General features: G+C 35.9%; 1 protein-coding gene, 1 non-coding gene and 1 pseudogene across 2 annotated transcripts; 1 reads left to right on the top strand and 2 right to left on the bottom strand.

The window, feature by feature from the left end:
• Window positions 1–1,224: 1,224 nt before the first annotated feature.
• LOC113729754 (em-like protein GEA6) lies at window positions 1,225–2,014 on the bottom strand (annotated as a pseudogene).
• A 3,742-nt stretch (window positions 2,015–5,756) lies between these two features.
• LOC140036547 (putative protein phosphatase 2C 53) lies at window positions 5,757–7,995 on the top strand. Its single transcript, XM_072078382.1, has 4 exons — window positions 5,757–6,331; window positions 6,821–7,159; window positions 7,251–7,430; window positions 7,545–7,995. The coding sequence occupies exons 1-4, from the start codon at window positions 5,861–5,863 to the stop codon at window positions 7,734–7,736; spliced, it is 1,182 nt and encodes a 393-aa protein (XP_071934483.1). The 5' UTR covers window positions 5,757–5,860; the 3' UTR covers window positions 7,737–7,995.
• A 1,720-nt stretch (window positions 7,996–9,715) lies between these two features.
• TRNAL-CAA (transfer RNA leucine (anticodon CAA)) lies at window positions 9,716–9,799 on the bottom strand. Its single transcript has one exon. It is a non-coding gene; the product is annotated as a tRNA-Leu (tRNA).
• Window positions 9,800–15,771: the final 5,972 nt, after the last annotated feature.

Genomic DNA, 15,771 nt, shown 5'->3' with positions numbered 1-15,771 from the left:
GTTCCATGAGATTGGAATTAAATTGGAACTACAAGCACGGCACTCCATAAAATTGCAAACTTATGAATTCAAGACATTAATTGAATTCTTTAATTTGGCAAATGTACAAGGAACTCATTTGGAATTCCAAATATTGTGACGAGATAATACCCCATTGACAGTTACAGTTGCTACATACATCGGTTTAGGTATATAAGGGGTTAAATACTAAAAACATCCTTATAGTTAACCGAAAATTCAAACTAACTCCTTATGCTTTTGAAACCTGCATAAAACCCCTTTTTTTGCGCGCGCGCATATATGTATGAATTTGGGTAGGTTGTAAGATTGAATTTGAATTTGGTATAAATCATATAAAAAATCATATTCCACGAGATCCATGAATCTCTTATAATGCTGGGTCTAAACAAAATAATGTGTATTAAAAAGATAAAATCTTAATCCATAAAAAGTGTGCTTAGTGTGAATTGAAGGTTCATTGGCACTCCTAAGTCCTAACACACGATTTGTAAGTAATATTGACGGGGTTTCCAAGCACGGAATGTAACACAAGATAATCTCAAGGGGTACCAATTAAAGAGATACATACTAATGATCACTAACAACGTATGGATTTCTTCAAATTATTACTGAAGAAAATAATGTAATCGAATCAAGTCGAATTGAACTTGATTTAAATATTAAAATTCAAATTTAAATAGAGATATTAATAAAAGTTAAAAATCACCAAAGTGTGTGAAAATAGAATTTGAACCAAAATCTTAATAAAAAGGTTAAAAATCGAGTTCAATCAAACTTGAACCAAAACCTTAATAAAGGTTGAAAATCAAATTCAAAGAGAGTGAAATTGGTCGTTTTGTTTAAAGCCTTACATGCTACCTCCTGTTTTAGAGGCACATTAGTCTATACCTACCGAGCAAACTAATTTGAGTTACATGACTGCATTCTTCTTGCAGAAGCATGTTTTGCAGAAGCCATTAATTCGAGATACATGGCGGCATTAAGGAACAAGAAAATAGATAAACAGAGCCACTAACGCGCATAACACGTAAGGGTACACAGTTGATCAGGCATACACCATTACATATTTGCGCGCACAAAGCGGTGTGAAGACCGTTGTCCAACTTCGAACTTAACGTAGACTTCCGTTCACTCCTTTTTACTTGCTTTAATTTGACGAATCATGCTAAGTATTACCCAACAAAAAAACACGACGTAGACACGAGAGATAAATTGATAGTATTACATTACTACAAAGAGGTACAATCCAACACGCCAAAACCAAAATACACCCAAAACTAACCATCAAACACGAGAAAATAAAAAACATCATGCCGGTAACACTAGAACCCGGTCAACTCACATTCTACAGGTACAGGCGGCGGAAAGTGGAAACTAGAAAGCTAATTGTTATCCCCTGATCTTTTTCTTTCTTATTTTTTTATGATTTATTTCACTTGTTATCTTTTTCAACTTCTGGTCGTAAAGTAAACTTGGACTCCTCGACAGGGATTCCTTCCTCGGCAGCATGCTCTCCGCCAGGCTTAATCCACCCTTACGCCCCATCTCTCCTGGTATTCTTCAGTTCACAGCTGTTCCCAATCCCTCCTCGTCTGTCCCCCTCGGCTCCTCCCTTCCCACGATAAATTTGTTGCATATATATTAACCCTTTTTGGCTTAGACACCAAACGTCAAGAATTGAGTTTAACTCTCTTCGTATAATTAATGAATTAAAAAGAAAAAGTTAATTACCTTTAGCAAGGTGCTCTTGAGCCTTCAGGCTTTTACCTCCCGTGCCATCCGGAACAACCGTCTCCCCTTGCCTTGCCCTGGCATCCAGTTCAGCTCTTTGTTGTTCAGTAGACATTGTCCCCTTGCGTCTCACGCTTGTCAGTACAGTAGCTTACTTGTTAACGACAACAGCACTAAAATGATGATCGCGATTTTCAGCTAGAGAGCTGTTAATGTTGTCGAGCTTCAAATGGTTTCGACACGTTGGACTTGGGGCTAACTTTAACCAGATTAATGACTAGATGCCACGTGGTTGCTGATGTAGCAGAACAAATGATGCGTAGGGTGACACGTGTAATTTCCGCCTGCTGGATATGTCTACCTAGCTGACACGTAGTGACTGACCTTTTTTCCCCCTCAATTCCAGGAATGATGAGGCATAAGTTCAAATTTAACGCCTCCAAACCCATTCGACAAACATTACGAGATGGCGTTTACTAATCAAACTACCTTACTTTGTCAAACACCTGGGTGAATCAACGTCCTCAATGGTCAAAAATTATTTTTCAGATTAGAGAGCGATCAGTAATTTTCTTTTTTGGTAGGAGAGTAATCGGTGGTTTTGGTCAAATTTGATATACTTGAAGAGCTTAAAAAATGGATGGCGGAGACCATTGATACCTACCCAAAGGATTAAATTGACAAAATACTCAATTGTCTAATTTGGGGATTCAAAATGGAATCGAGCCTAATAATTTTCTGCATTCAACGCTAATAGTACATTAACATGTTGAATATTAATAATGTTGTCACTCATCTTTGTAGTTTGTATATGCTGTATAAATGTAGCTGAATTTTTATGATCATTAGACCACCAAGTCTTTTGTCTTTTCCATATTCCTCTTTTTTCATTTTCAGTACATTTTTATCTTTATTAAACAAGCTTCGCGAAAAAAGCAGTCGTCGTTCTATTGGTATTGACGATCTACTCATAAGCAAAGATCTCATCCAACCAACAAAATGGTCATCAAAAGCGTGCCTTTGAGAAGAAGACCGGTACTACAACTTTGCACCTAATATTTTTCCCCTATAGAATGACGCAGCTGACGAAGTATTCGGAATAAGAAGGTGGGACTTCATGCACCAAGAGTTATGAGGATGGTTGATCGTGCTGGTTAACTGAATGGTTGGGCGAGAGAAAAGTTTTGAACCTAATATTTTAGTATGTTCTTATCGACCTGCGATTTCCAAAACAGGATTCTAGGTCGCATTTGAGGTCTGCATGCGGGTGTAAAAGTCTGGCCTCATGGTCCCCGCGCTTAATATAATTGGCATTTTTTTGCAAGCTTACCATTTTTTTTTATTAATCTTTTATACGCCGACCAACAGTGTATATATTTTAATCATTAGATGCATGACATATACATTTTCACACATGTGTTCGTATATCCAATCCAAATAGTATATACACCGTTAGTTTATATAAGATTTACTCTCTTGTTTTGGATGAAATGACTTAGAAAGCTAGCGGTTCTTGATAAATGCCGGTATACATGAGTTAAGATTTATTCATCAAGAAAATATTTGATTAGTAAAATCAAATTGCTAAGGCGGGAATCAGCTAAATCCCAAGCAAACCAATCCATGAGGATACATGCTCACATAGTAGCCATCAGTAGAGATGCTTTGGCTTTTCATGAATTGCATGAGAAATGCCCTTCGAGATTTTAAAGTCATCTGCATATTTTTCTTCAAATCTTAAAATAACAACGACTTAGTGAACATGATTCCATGTTAACATGTGATTTAAGTAATATACTGCAAGTTTAATACATTATTAAGTTCGCACCAAAAATGTCTTTAACACAACAGAAGAGATTGGAGATGTGACGACGCATTGGTACAACGAGCTTAAAAATTACTATGTTAAATGGTTGGTTATTATTCGTGACAATGCATATGAACATTTGAATCACAAACATAAATTGGTGTTGCATGCAAACTGCTGAAAATAATTGTAGCAAAATATAAACTCTGAATTTACCATATCAACAGACTAAAAACAACGCCTACTTTTCTCTTTTCAAATCTTGAACTTTGCACTAAAATATAGTCCTTCTAGATCGAGCAAATTTTCCAGAATCCGGGATGGAAGACCCGTGTTATGCCTCGTGGAATTTCCAATTAGGTGGCTTGAAGTGTACTTTAAAAAGAAAAAGAAGAAGAAGAAAAAAGAAACAAGCTTACTTGTAAAAGGCAAGTTTGTGCTGTATAAACAATTTTAAAAAATTGCTCAGGAGAGATTCGAAAGAAAAGCGAAAGACAACAAACAAATCGAGTCAAAGCAGTCGAATATACCTTTGACTATGAAGTAAATGAAGAGAACAATAATATAATTTTTTTTAGGATAAATTGTTAGTATATACATTTTAAAATTTTAAAATTAAATTTTACACGTGTATCATATATTTAATTATAATAATAATATATATACTGATAGTTTATATAAGATTAATCTATCTATATATTAAACTTGCTTTCTGTGCTGGTTAACACATTCGGCCGTTTGCCTCTTTTACATTTTACCCTGAAAACAAAATCGTTTACCGAATTCTTAACCGTAACTACAAAATTACGAGAAAATAGGGATGTGCCTCAGGAATTACGCAATTTCGACAGCTTCAGTCAACTTTAATGGAATGTTTAAGTGGACAGAGCGTACATGTGCAAATGCATGGGGGATATTGTGACCAGGGAATTGCGAAATTGGACTTGTGTAAAATTTGCTGGGCCTCTGAGATGTTGTCGGCTCCAGAGAATAGTAAAAGGCAATGGGGCCAGCATCTTGCGGGAGACGGCGGGCAAATGCAATTACAAATATAGCTAATAAAAAAAATGAGAGCCAGCGGGCAAACGACTGGATGGTCGACAGGCAATCAAAAGAGACCCATTCCTACAAGCAAGCGCCAGGAGGACGAAGACTAGTGACTTATGTGAGAGAGTTTCCCTGGTTTTACTAAAGAAAGACTAGAGAGAAGAAAAAGCTAATTTAACGTGTTTGACCGTTGACACGGTTCAGTCAGTCATTGAACACCTCCCAACCCACGATTTCCATCAACATGTTGTGAGGTTCTCCACTCCCACGCGAGGGACGTGGCGTTGCGCCATCCTAAAATATCATACATAGTAGTATTTGATTCTTAATATTAATTAAATAATGCTAGTAATTACTAGTCTGTAGTTGTATACATATATTTTAACTAAAAGTCATCTTGTATTACAAAACTAGGTAGTAGTATTTACTTTTAGAACAAAACCCATTATTTTGACAAAATTTGGACACCTCATCAAGCAGTTAACTATTAAAATCTACGAATTGATACAGATTAACAATATATAAAAGGGTGAAATAATTTAAATTATTCTCTATAATTTTAATTTATTTTCAAAACAAAATAATTTTCACTTTAATAACTCAATAAACAAAGTTTGCTAAAACATGAGTTAAGTAATCAATGATTAGACCCAAAATAAGCACAAAGAGACTGTTCCCCGTTTTCTAACTCACAAGGGACTGTCTTTTTTCAACAGCCTGAATCAGACTTTTGTTGTTTTTATAAACCTAATCCCAGAATTAACCTCAAAAGCCGGCAACTCTTGAGGCAATCCCAGGGACTTATATCCCAACCCAAACCCAACCCCAACCCCGATGTGGGACAAATGTACCTATAGGGGGGACCTGCTGCTAAGGGGGGACAAATGTACCTACAAGGGACTGTCTCATAAGTCATAACTTGTTCTCCTTTCACCATTGATTATTGATGAGCCGAAGCATCAGCATGTGTATATTCTATAAGCAGTAACGGCACGATCCGGGTAAGAGCGTGAAGGATTTAAATAGCAAAACTCTTTGGAATTCTCGATTACAAAAAACCAAGTCACAGATATTAACAGCATTGCAGCTAGCTGGCAAGTGGCAATTGGCATCAAGGTACCCACTATATAAAGACAGAGCCCTCACCCTCACCCTCATCAAATCAATTACCGATACCGCTGGAGGCAAAATCGAATTTGCGCAAAAGAAGAGGAAGAAGAAAGCAAGTATAGAGCAAGAAGCCGAGAACAAAACATGCCTGGCGCTGTAGCGGTGGTAGCAAGTTCACCGGTTTTCATGCCATCTCCCAGACCCAGACTCTCGCCTATCTTCTGCAAGGCCACCTCCTCTTCACCATCTCCCTCGCCGTCGTCTCCATCACCCTTGTCTCCCTTCACCCTCCGACTTCAGAAACAAGCGACCAACCTGTTTAATTACAGTAGTACTAATAGATATGGAAATACAAATATCAGTAAGAGCGAGGCGGCAGTCTGTTCCACGTCATCGGCGTCGACGACGACTTTTTTGAAGAGGAAACGGCCTGGCAGGATTGATATTCCTAATGAACCATTGAGGTTTGATTCGACACCCGGGGATGGAGAGAGGATCGATGAGGTGGAGGCCGAAGGAGAAGGATACGCTGTTTATTGCAAAAGAGGGAAAAGGCGTGCCCCTATGGAGGATCGCCACTCTGCCGCTTCTGGAGTCCTAGGAGACCCTAAGCAGGTATTGTATATGCCTCGGAAAACTCTGTTACTGCATTGGGTAGTTTTTGTTTGGGGAATTTTGTTGTTAGTTGTATAGAATATAGTCTTTTGCAATCTCCAGATATTAAGCCGATTAATATCGAATTAGAATTCAATATTCAGGAACAGATCATTGGATTAGTCCAACATCGGATGGACTTGGTAGATAGCGAGGGAAGAATTCGGTTGTTGTATATTCTAGAATTAGTATTCTTGTTGAATAAAGGAAGCTTAGAACAATTTAGTGGCAGAAGATGAACTGGAGAATTTTACAATAGTAGTCTTACGCGTTGTTTGCAAATGTGGCATTGGATTCTAATATGTGATGGAATGGATAGTTGTGAATGAATGCAGTTTTACTCAATTGGTCTTGGTAGGAATATTATGCCTTTCACCTTAGGATGTCTATGTACTAGGATGTATTTTACATTTCAAACTGGATTCTGAACGATGCTTAATGCTGTTTCAGGCTATCTTTGGAGTATTTGATGGGCATGGAGGAGCAAAAGCTGCAGAATTTGCAGCTAAGAATTTAAACAAGAATATCATGAATGAAGTGGCTAGGAGAAGTGGAGAATGCATTGAAGTGGCTATTAGTGAGGGATATCTCACTACAGATGCAGAATGTTTGAAAGAAGATATCAGTGGGGGGACTTGCTGCGTGACAGCATTGATACAGCAAGGCAATCTTGTGGTATCAAACGCTGGAGACTGTCGTGCTGTTTTGAGCCGGGGCGGAGTTGCAGAGGCATTGACAGTTGATCACAGGCCTTCCAGGCAGGACGAAAGAGAGAGAATTGAGGGCCTGGTAAGTCAAACAATCATAATTCTTCAATAAAGAAAAACATAAAATCTTCCATGTGTTCGCTCATTTGATTTGTAATATGTCCTCTTTGTAGGGTGGCTATGTGGATTGTTGCCATGGTGTTTGGAGAATACAGGGATCTCTTGCTGTATCAAGAGGACTCGGTGATCGCCATCTTAAACCGTGGGTGATACCAAAACCAGATACTAAGATCGTAAAGATCAGACCGGAATGCGAATTTCTAATCATGGCCTCTGATGGCCTTTGGGACAAGGTAAGTTGTCAAAATGGATTTCGTATGATGTTTTCTTGTACAACATTTAAAAGCTGTAAACTGGTGATGTCAAAAAATTAGGATATTAATTCTGCTTTATGGATATACTTTCAGGTTAGCAACCAAGAGGCTGTAGATGTAGTTCGACCTCTATGTATGAATGTTGACAATTCAGATCGACATGCTGCTTGCAGAAAGCTTGTCGATTTGTCAGTGGAGAGAGGCTCTACGGATGACATCAGTGTCATGTTGATTCAGTTAGGTCATTTTATTCCATCAGTTATGCAGGGGGCTGAAGTAATTTGAGTATAGAAGACAAAGGCAACTGCAAGGTGATTAAGCACATGGGTGAGATCAAGCGGTGCGCCGCCATGGGAACCATTGAGGTCTGGAATTAGTACATTGACAACGATGGTCATACCGTGTATATACTGCACATTTGGATTTCCACCATTGTTTTTATACTCCATTGCAAGTAAATGAAGCTATGCAACTGTACACAAATTCCAAATTTTATAGTACATACAGTCGGAGAAGAGAAATTTGCCTCTTCTTCAGTTGGTCATTTGACTTTTTTGGTTTCTGTAGTTGTCCGCTAAGATAAATGTTCTATCAGTTGATTCTTTTTCCCCTTTGGTCGTTGTTTGGGGGTTTGCTCCAGACACAATAATGTATCAGTTATTATCAGTGATAATTGCACAGTGCATGTAAACGCTAATATAACCAAAGTAAACCTTAAAACAGTAACATAAAAAAAAATTTCACTTGTAAAAATTTGTGTTCCGAAATTTAATGCGCACCATCCAATTTTAAATTTGCCCATCTGCCACCTTTAACTGTTCTATGTAATTAAAATATTTGGTACAGCATGCCATTTTTTGGTTTCTGAAGGCTCGATAAGGTCCTAGCATGCATGTACGTGGGAATGACGTTGACTTCTCGCCAGTTGCACTTTCACGTTTCAGAATGAAAAAAAAAAAAAGGAAAATGATCATGATTCCTTACTCCAGTCTCCAGGTTGACCTTAGCAATTAAGCAACCCATTAAGCACGTTTTCGCGTTTTCCATCTCATGGGAAAATCGTTTTCTTGTTGGTTTTGTCTGACTCTGAAGTCTAGATATACAAATTGGTTCTGATTCATTGGTCCACGGACGGTTGGGCCGCGTTGGTCAGCCTTGGCGGCTGGACGAATCCGTGCGTCTGAAGCACGAGCTTTGATGGATGCCCTGTGAAGACGTATAGCAAGTAAAAACGCGAAACGGACCAACTAGTTTGTGTATTGGGGATGCATTTGACGCACCTTTCATCTCTTTCCATCTAAAAAATTTATATGATGTAATGTGCAGCTTGTTGACCTCAGACGCACGTTTCACGTCTAAAATCATGCACGAAGACCCACTGGAATTAAACTTCAACTTGAATGATTTGAGGAAACAGGGAAAATTGAAGAAATTAAAACTCGAATTAGTGGTGGTGGTTAATACTAATTTACAATATTTGGGCTTATCATTCTGCAACACTGCAAAATAAAATTTTAAAGACCAAAAAAAAAAGTTTTTTTTTTTTTTTTGGTTTCATTGCTCCAAAAATTTTAAATACCAAAAGTTATTTCTGCAGAGCAATCTTTCTGATATGCTAGTATGCTTTTGCAGATCTGGACCCGATCTTTGGGTACAACAGTGTAGTAATTCACATGGACGACGAGTCAATGTTTTCACTATTCAACAGGACTTGGGACGACTTTAACAACGTACATAGGAATTTTGGTAGGCTGTGAGGCAATTGATCCCAGAAATTTTGACAATCTTATCCGCTTATTGCTTTCTAGCGGATGGAATCCCACAAATACACATTTGGGGTTTGTCACTTAGTGACTGATTCCCACTAGGTTTTGCGGCAAATGCGTAGATCAGTAGATGAAAAGACTGCATCCTCCTGTGAGAGCCCACTAGGAAAAGGTTAATTAATTGTAAAATTTTAACTTCATTACTCATCTCCTGAGCACATTTTAGCCTAGAATCGCAGCTGTTTGGTTACCAAAATTTGCAAAACAAAACAAAAAAATCAAATTTTGTTCTGCTGATGCAGATAATTTTTTCCAAATAATTCGATACTGCATGTCCGCCCACCACTGTCCTTGTGACACAAAAATCCTGCGAACTCAAAAACCTCATCCAACTTTTTGTCCTTTCACTTGCGCGGTCATGGTAGCCATGTTTGGAAAAAAAACACTTAAAAACCATACCCGAATTTTACGCTACCACTCTACTAATAATCGTTTGGTTGTCAGAAGTGGGATTTGAACCCACGCCCTCTCACGAGGACCAGAACTTGAGTCTGGCGCCTTAGACCACTCGGCCATCCTGACTGACGGGCCAGTTGTGACAACACAATACTTATAATAGCATAGCAAGGCAAATTATGCGCACTAGAACAACCTTTTTCTTGCATATAGCTTTTGTTCTCTCAGAAGAAACATGAACAGTAGTCTTAAGGCCAGACGGAGGATTTACATCAGTTTCACTGAACCACATCAATCATTTCTTGTGGAGTAACATAAGCACTATGCAAAAGTAAATGCTCCAAGTTAATCCAGTTTATGAACTTCTTGTTTATGGAGTAACACAAGCACTATTTAAGTGTTGTTTATGAACCTCTTGTCAAAAGAGAAGAAAAAAAAAAGTTAATCCAGTTTCAGGTCTTTATTTTAGATTTTTTTTTTACTTTTCTATTTCCAATTCTAAATATCTCATTAATTTGTGTTATATTATCATCAATGCTCCTATGTAACATACAAAGATAAGAGAGTTTGGCATTAGTTTTTTGTGTCACTTTTTAGATTTCATTTCCGTTATTGCCCAAAATAAATGTTAGCTTATCACCGAAAAAAAAAGGAAGATTTGACATAGATAATTATTAACTTTTTATATAGATAATTATTAATTAATGTTAGCCTGTAATAACTACCGCTCTTTTTTTTTATCATTTTTTAAAATTTGCACGCACTTTTTTTTCCCGTCAAAATTCCTTTTAAACAACCAACTGCTATGGTGGAGTTCGCTTTAACTTGCCAAATAAATGTGCTGGGAATGTAGGATGTAGTTTATCACTTCGCCATCCCTAAGAATTTGGCGCACAATAGAACCGCTGATTCTAATTCGGCCCAATTCAGGGATGCAGTTAACTCCTTAGTTTTCGTGCGAGACCAAATTGCATCGAAACTTTAAAGTCCATAAGTTCTCATACAACAACATTGAGTCAAATCTTTAAAGTCCAAAATTAAGAAGAAGAGAAATCCAATTTTAGAAACCAAACCAAAACTTTCAAAGATAAAAATATGAAATTAATTTCTTAGAAACACTTATTTCATTGGAAGAGTCAGAGCCCAGTAGTCATTACAGTCAGGTGAAAACTCTTAGAATAGTAATGTAGGCATGCTTGACATGTGTGCACTTTGGATATTGATTATTACATAGTTAATTTAATATTATGATGCCTTTTTTGTGGAGAATTTACGTAAAAAAAACTATGGTTTTTTTCATTCATTTGTTTTGCTGCAAAATATGAGTAAATCTTATATACACTGACAGTGTATACACTATTATGGTTGGATACACAATATCTATGCAAAATTTGAGATTCAAATTCAAATTCGAATTATGTATCATGCATTCAATAGTGAAAGTATATACACTGTCAGTGTATAGAAGATTAATCCGTAAAATATATCAGTGTTTATAGAATTTTTCTTTTTCAATTTTCAAGAGTAGTTACAATTGGTAACTAAAAGTCTAGCAAAAGAGAGACTATTACGTGTATGGGAAAAAAAAAATTTCCCTTGCAAATGAGAGACTATCGAATACTTGGGTGCTCTCCTTTTAACGCAAGTAAAAAATAGAAGAAGAGAAGATGCTACACGGTAATATGAGTGCAATTATTTGCCAAAAAGAGAAAACATGTCTATTGAAAGTTGAAGATTGATGTTGTATATTCAAAAAGGTTGTGACTCGAAAAATTGTTCTGATGCTTAAATGAACTACATTATTGTGCTATGTTGCTAACCTCCACGAGCATTATTGCAAGTTCATCGATTGGTTTCTCGTGTAAGTGAACGAAAGAAGTACAATCAAGTACTATGTACGCTGTGGCATGTGAGCTTGATGCTAATACTATACTCAATACAAAGGACTAGCTTCACTTTACACCTTAAACTTTAATTTTAAATGTCTCTCACTCTTAACTCTCAATTTTGGACATTATATACCATAAACTCTCAAGTTTGTAACATTTAAGTCTAGTCAATGACAAAATTAACAAAATCAAAGGCATAAAAAGGCCTTATAAATTGATGATAGTTTGCTGAAAGTGATTGAAGGGAGTCAAAATATCACAATTACAATAAAATTATATGTTGTTACTCCCTCCAGTCCACTTTTATAGGTTTTTCCTTTTTCATCCATCACAAATTATAGCTCACCTTTCAATTGAAGAATTTTATTAGCGTGTGATTCCTCTAGAATGCCCTTATTTAATGTAGGTTGTTATTGAGTATAACTTAACTTATTTAATATAAAGCTAATTGGTCATACTCCATTCAATGTAAGGTATTTTAGGAATATAGTAAGTTAGATTTATTCTTTCAACAAAATTAACTAATTTTTCTTAAACTGTGTCAAAAAAAAAACTATCAAAATGAGACAGAAAGAGTATTAATTTATATTGTCTTTTATCAATGATTCGAACCACAAAAAATAATGATAACATGTTGAAAGTGGTCAAAGATAGCAAAGGGATCGCAACTAGAACAATGCAATATATTATCATTAATTTGAACGCCATTTATCTCGTTAATTTTGGTAATATTATCATTGATTGGATTTAAATGAAATAAATTAAAAATTTATGGTATAAAATATTTAAAGTTAAGAATTTAAAGTATAAAGTGTTTAAAATTAAAGTTTAAAGTATATTATAAAAATTAGCCCTATTACAAGCGTCTAATGGGTTCGATGCAATGGCGGCTTCAATTATATCACTACCAAACAAAGCGAGCACAAGCACAAATTTCTTTTTTAGATGAAGCGGCATACAACAATACAACATACAAGCATCCAAAAATTCTAAACAACAGGAATAAAAGCATCGAGTTTGCCTGGTATTCATGCTTCAAAATTTGCTTGCAATTTTTAAATGATGTTTTTTATTCAAACGCGCTTCAATAACCAATGACATATTCAAAAAGCAAATAAACAAGTGGTGTTTGTATTTAGTTTGAGAAAATTGTTCAAAATGTTTCTCATATTTCGTAAAAAGAATTTTTCATCCATCAACTTTAAAACATTATCAATGCGTTTTCCTTTTTTCAAAAGATTATTTCAAATAATCTACTATTGAAACATGCTCATGTTGCCTCACTTTTAAAATATTGACTTCATGTTCCTAACAAAATTAAGTTGACTAAATCTAGTTTCAACCTAGACTTCTAATTATTTTTTAGCCTGAATCTATCACGTAATTCACATGTATTCATTTTTTTAAGTACAAAATGATCAAATCTAATTTTTTTAGTGGCAAAAGAATCAGATCTCTCTATCTTTCTTTTTTAGTGGCAAAAAAGGAATGACTAGATCCACATTTCATTTTACATGCATAATTGAACAAATGACTCGATCCATATTTATTTATTATTTTAAAATGTGACACATGAACTTTTTGCCCTTTAAAGTTAGGGTGCATTTGATAAAATTAAAGTTTGAAAACTGAAATTTGAAATTTGAAATCATTAAGTTATTGAATTGTTAATTATTAAATTTAATACATTTGAGTGTATATCACATTTAGTGATAAGTGAATAGTTTATCACTTAATTTTGAGAACAAATTTTATTTAGGAAATTCAGTGCCACTTAATTAGTTCAGATGTTCAATTTTTTGTTATCAAATGCATTTGAATATGTTAAAATTTAAATTCATTAACTTTAAATGCTAAATGAGCCTTAATATTTAAAAAGTAAGAAATGAAAAATTCATTTAAAAAAATGCGAGAGATGAGTGTGTGTATATATATTGATAAGTAAAAAGTTTTGAATCTAAAATCTCTTATATAGAATCTCTCTTACCTTATCAATGAAATTAACCCCTCTTCATGTGAGAGATGTTTTGAACGACTTTCGCTTGTGCTTATTTATATTTAGAGGACTTGCCATAGTATTAATTAGAAATTGCAATTTTATGCATCTTAATGCTTGCCGCTAATCAAGGGAATGTTAGATTAGACAAATTCTAGTTTACGAGAATACAACACTACACTAGCTATTTATGTGGAGTAAAGATATCTCTTGTTTGGAATAGTGGTAGGTCATTCAAATTGGGACCACTACTACATAGAGAGAAATCTCATGTTATTGTTCTTTTCGGCCCCAAGTTCATTACTATTGACTATATCAATTTTCATGAATGATGAGCGGCAAAAACTGTCTTAACACCCATCCCCTCATAAATAAAGGAAAACCCAACCCGGTTAAACTTAGCTAAAATGACTTGTCTCTACCATTTCAACATGAGTCTGATAAAATGATGCTTGCCCATTTGCGAAAGCATATATTTCATTTTTTAAAAAACTAATTTTCAAATATATTTTAAATTATCATTTCATGCCACAAACATCACAAAAACTTTGATAACGTAACTCAAAAGAACGCGGTAATTTTTTTTTTTTTGGAGCACTGAGATGTGTTTTCAAGTGGATGACTGATAGGCATTTGGTTGTTTACAGTAATTTTTACATGGTGGGATGATTCGTAATATGACTTCTGTCAACCGGTTTTGGGCACGAAAGATGCTCCGAAATCATGGCCCTGTTTGGTAAGTGAATTTTTTGGGTGTTTGTTTAAAACTTTACTGTAACTTATTGTAGAAGTTTTTAAAATATTTTTTGAAGTGTATTTTTTTTTGAATATTTTGAAGTGTATAGTTTAAAAAATTTTAAATTTTTTTTGAGGTTACTGTAACTAAAGTTTTTAAAAAATTTGTACTAGACAAATTTGGCAAAAAACTTATCTGCAAAATAAGGCCCATAACTTGCAAATAAATACCATAACTTGCAAATTAATTATCCACTTTCCATAAGAATGGGGATAATTAATCAAAAACGTAATCTACAACAGGTTGCGAAGAAAAGGTTGCAATTCAGCTCGTTACTATGTCAGGCACCTGACCCGAATCTTGGAGAAAATGAGAGAGAATTGGGAGAATCAGAGATTGGGGAAGAGTTCAGACGAGAGAGAGGGAAGAGAAAATGGGAGGGAAATCTGAGAAGAGAGAGAAGGAAACAAAATTTTGTTATTATCTTTCCTAACCACCTCCACTAATCACATGGGTACAAATAGGCAAGCTAACCGACTAACTAATTTCCTATTCTGCTAGCTAAACGACGCCGTCCCACTTATGCCCTAATTCGTCTGATTTATAGCTATTACGACGCCGTCCTACTTAAACGTTGGCTCCCTTTCTTCTATTTACCCAATTTCGCCTAAAACGACTACGCAGCAATAACAATTCCTGACATTGCCTTCCCCATTTTGAGAGTCTTGTCCTCAAGACTGAAACTGAGGGAATTGAGCATGGATGAAGTCCTTATCCTCTCAAGACGTCTCTTCTTCACTCAGCTGCCTCCACTTAATCAGATACTGGATCACGGTCTGCCCATTACGCTTGATAACTCTTCGATTTAAGATGACCTCTGGTTGTAAAGGGCACTGGTCGTCAGTGTTAAAATCAGGTAGTGTGGCTGAGATTGGTTGCAATGGCCCTATCTTTTTCTTGAGTAAAGAAACATGAAAAATAGGATGGATTCGCGCTCCTGGGGGCAGTTTGAGTCGATATGCCACTGACCCCACCTTTGCTTCCACTTGAAAGGGACCATAAAATTTTGCAGAAAGTTTCAAGCATTTCCTGATAGCAACTGACTGTTTCCTGTAAGGTTGTAATTTCAGAAAAACCCAATCTCCCACTGCAAATGTTCTCTCTGTACGGCTTTGATCTGCAAAAAACTTCATTCGTTGTTGAGCTTTGAGTAAATGTTCCCTGATACTGCTAGAGATTCTCAACTTTTCCTGGAGTAACTGTGTTGTAGCTGGTATGATAGAGTCAAAGTGAGGACCAAGAGGTAAAGGAGTGGGTTGATATCCATATAATGCCTCAAAGGGTGTCATTCGTAGGCTAGAGTGGTAAGAGGAGTTATACCACCACTCAGCTAAGGCTAACCATCTGCTCCAGTTGTGGGGAAATTCTTCAGTCATACACCTGAGGTATGATTCAACACACTGGTTAAGCCTTTCAC

The sequence above is a fragment of the Coffea arabica genome, chromosome 2e, assembly GCF_036785885.1.
Source record: "Coffea arabica cultivar ET-39 chromosome 2e, Coffea Arabica ET-39 HiFi, whole genome shotgun sequence".
In the NCBI taxonomy this organism is placed as follows: Eukaryota; Viridiplantae; Streptophyta; class Magnoliopsida; order Gentianales; family Rubiaceae; genus Coffea; species Coffea arabica.
The sequence above is the reverse complement of the archived record's forward strand: the minus strand, read 5'-3'. Positions and strand labels throughout refer to the sequence as shown.

Coding starts and splice junctions, on each gene's coding strand:
- LOC140036547 (XM_072078382.1), top strand. CDS start 5,861: ATGCCTGGCGCTGTAGCGGTGGTAGCAAGTTCACCGGTTTTCATGCCA. Junction 7,160..7,250: donor GAGAGAGAATTGAGGGCCTG/GTAAGTCAAACA, acceptor TCCTCTTTGTAG/GGTGGCTATGTGGATTGTTG. Junction 7,431..7,544: donor CTGATGGCCTTTGGGACAAG/GTAAGTTGTCAA, acceptor ATATACTTTCAG/GTTAGCAACCAAGAGGCTGT.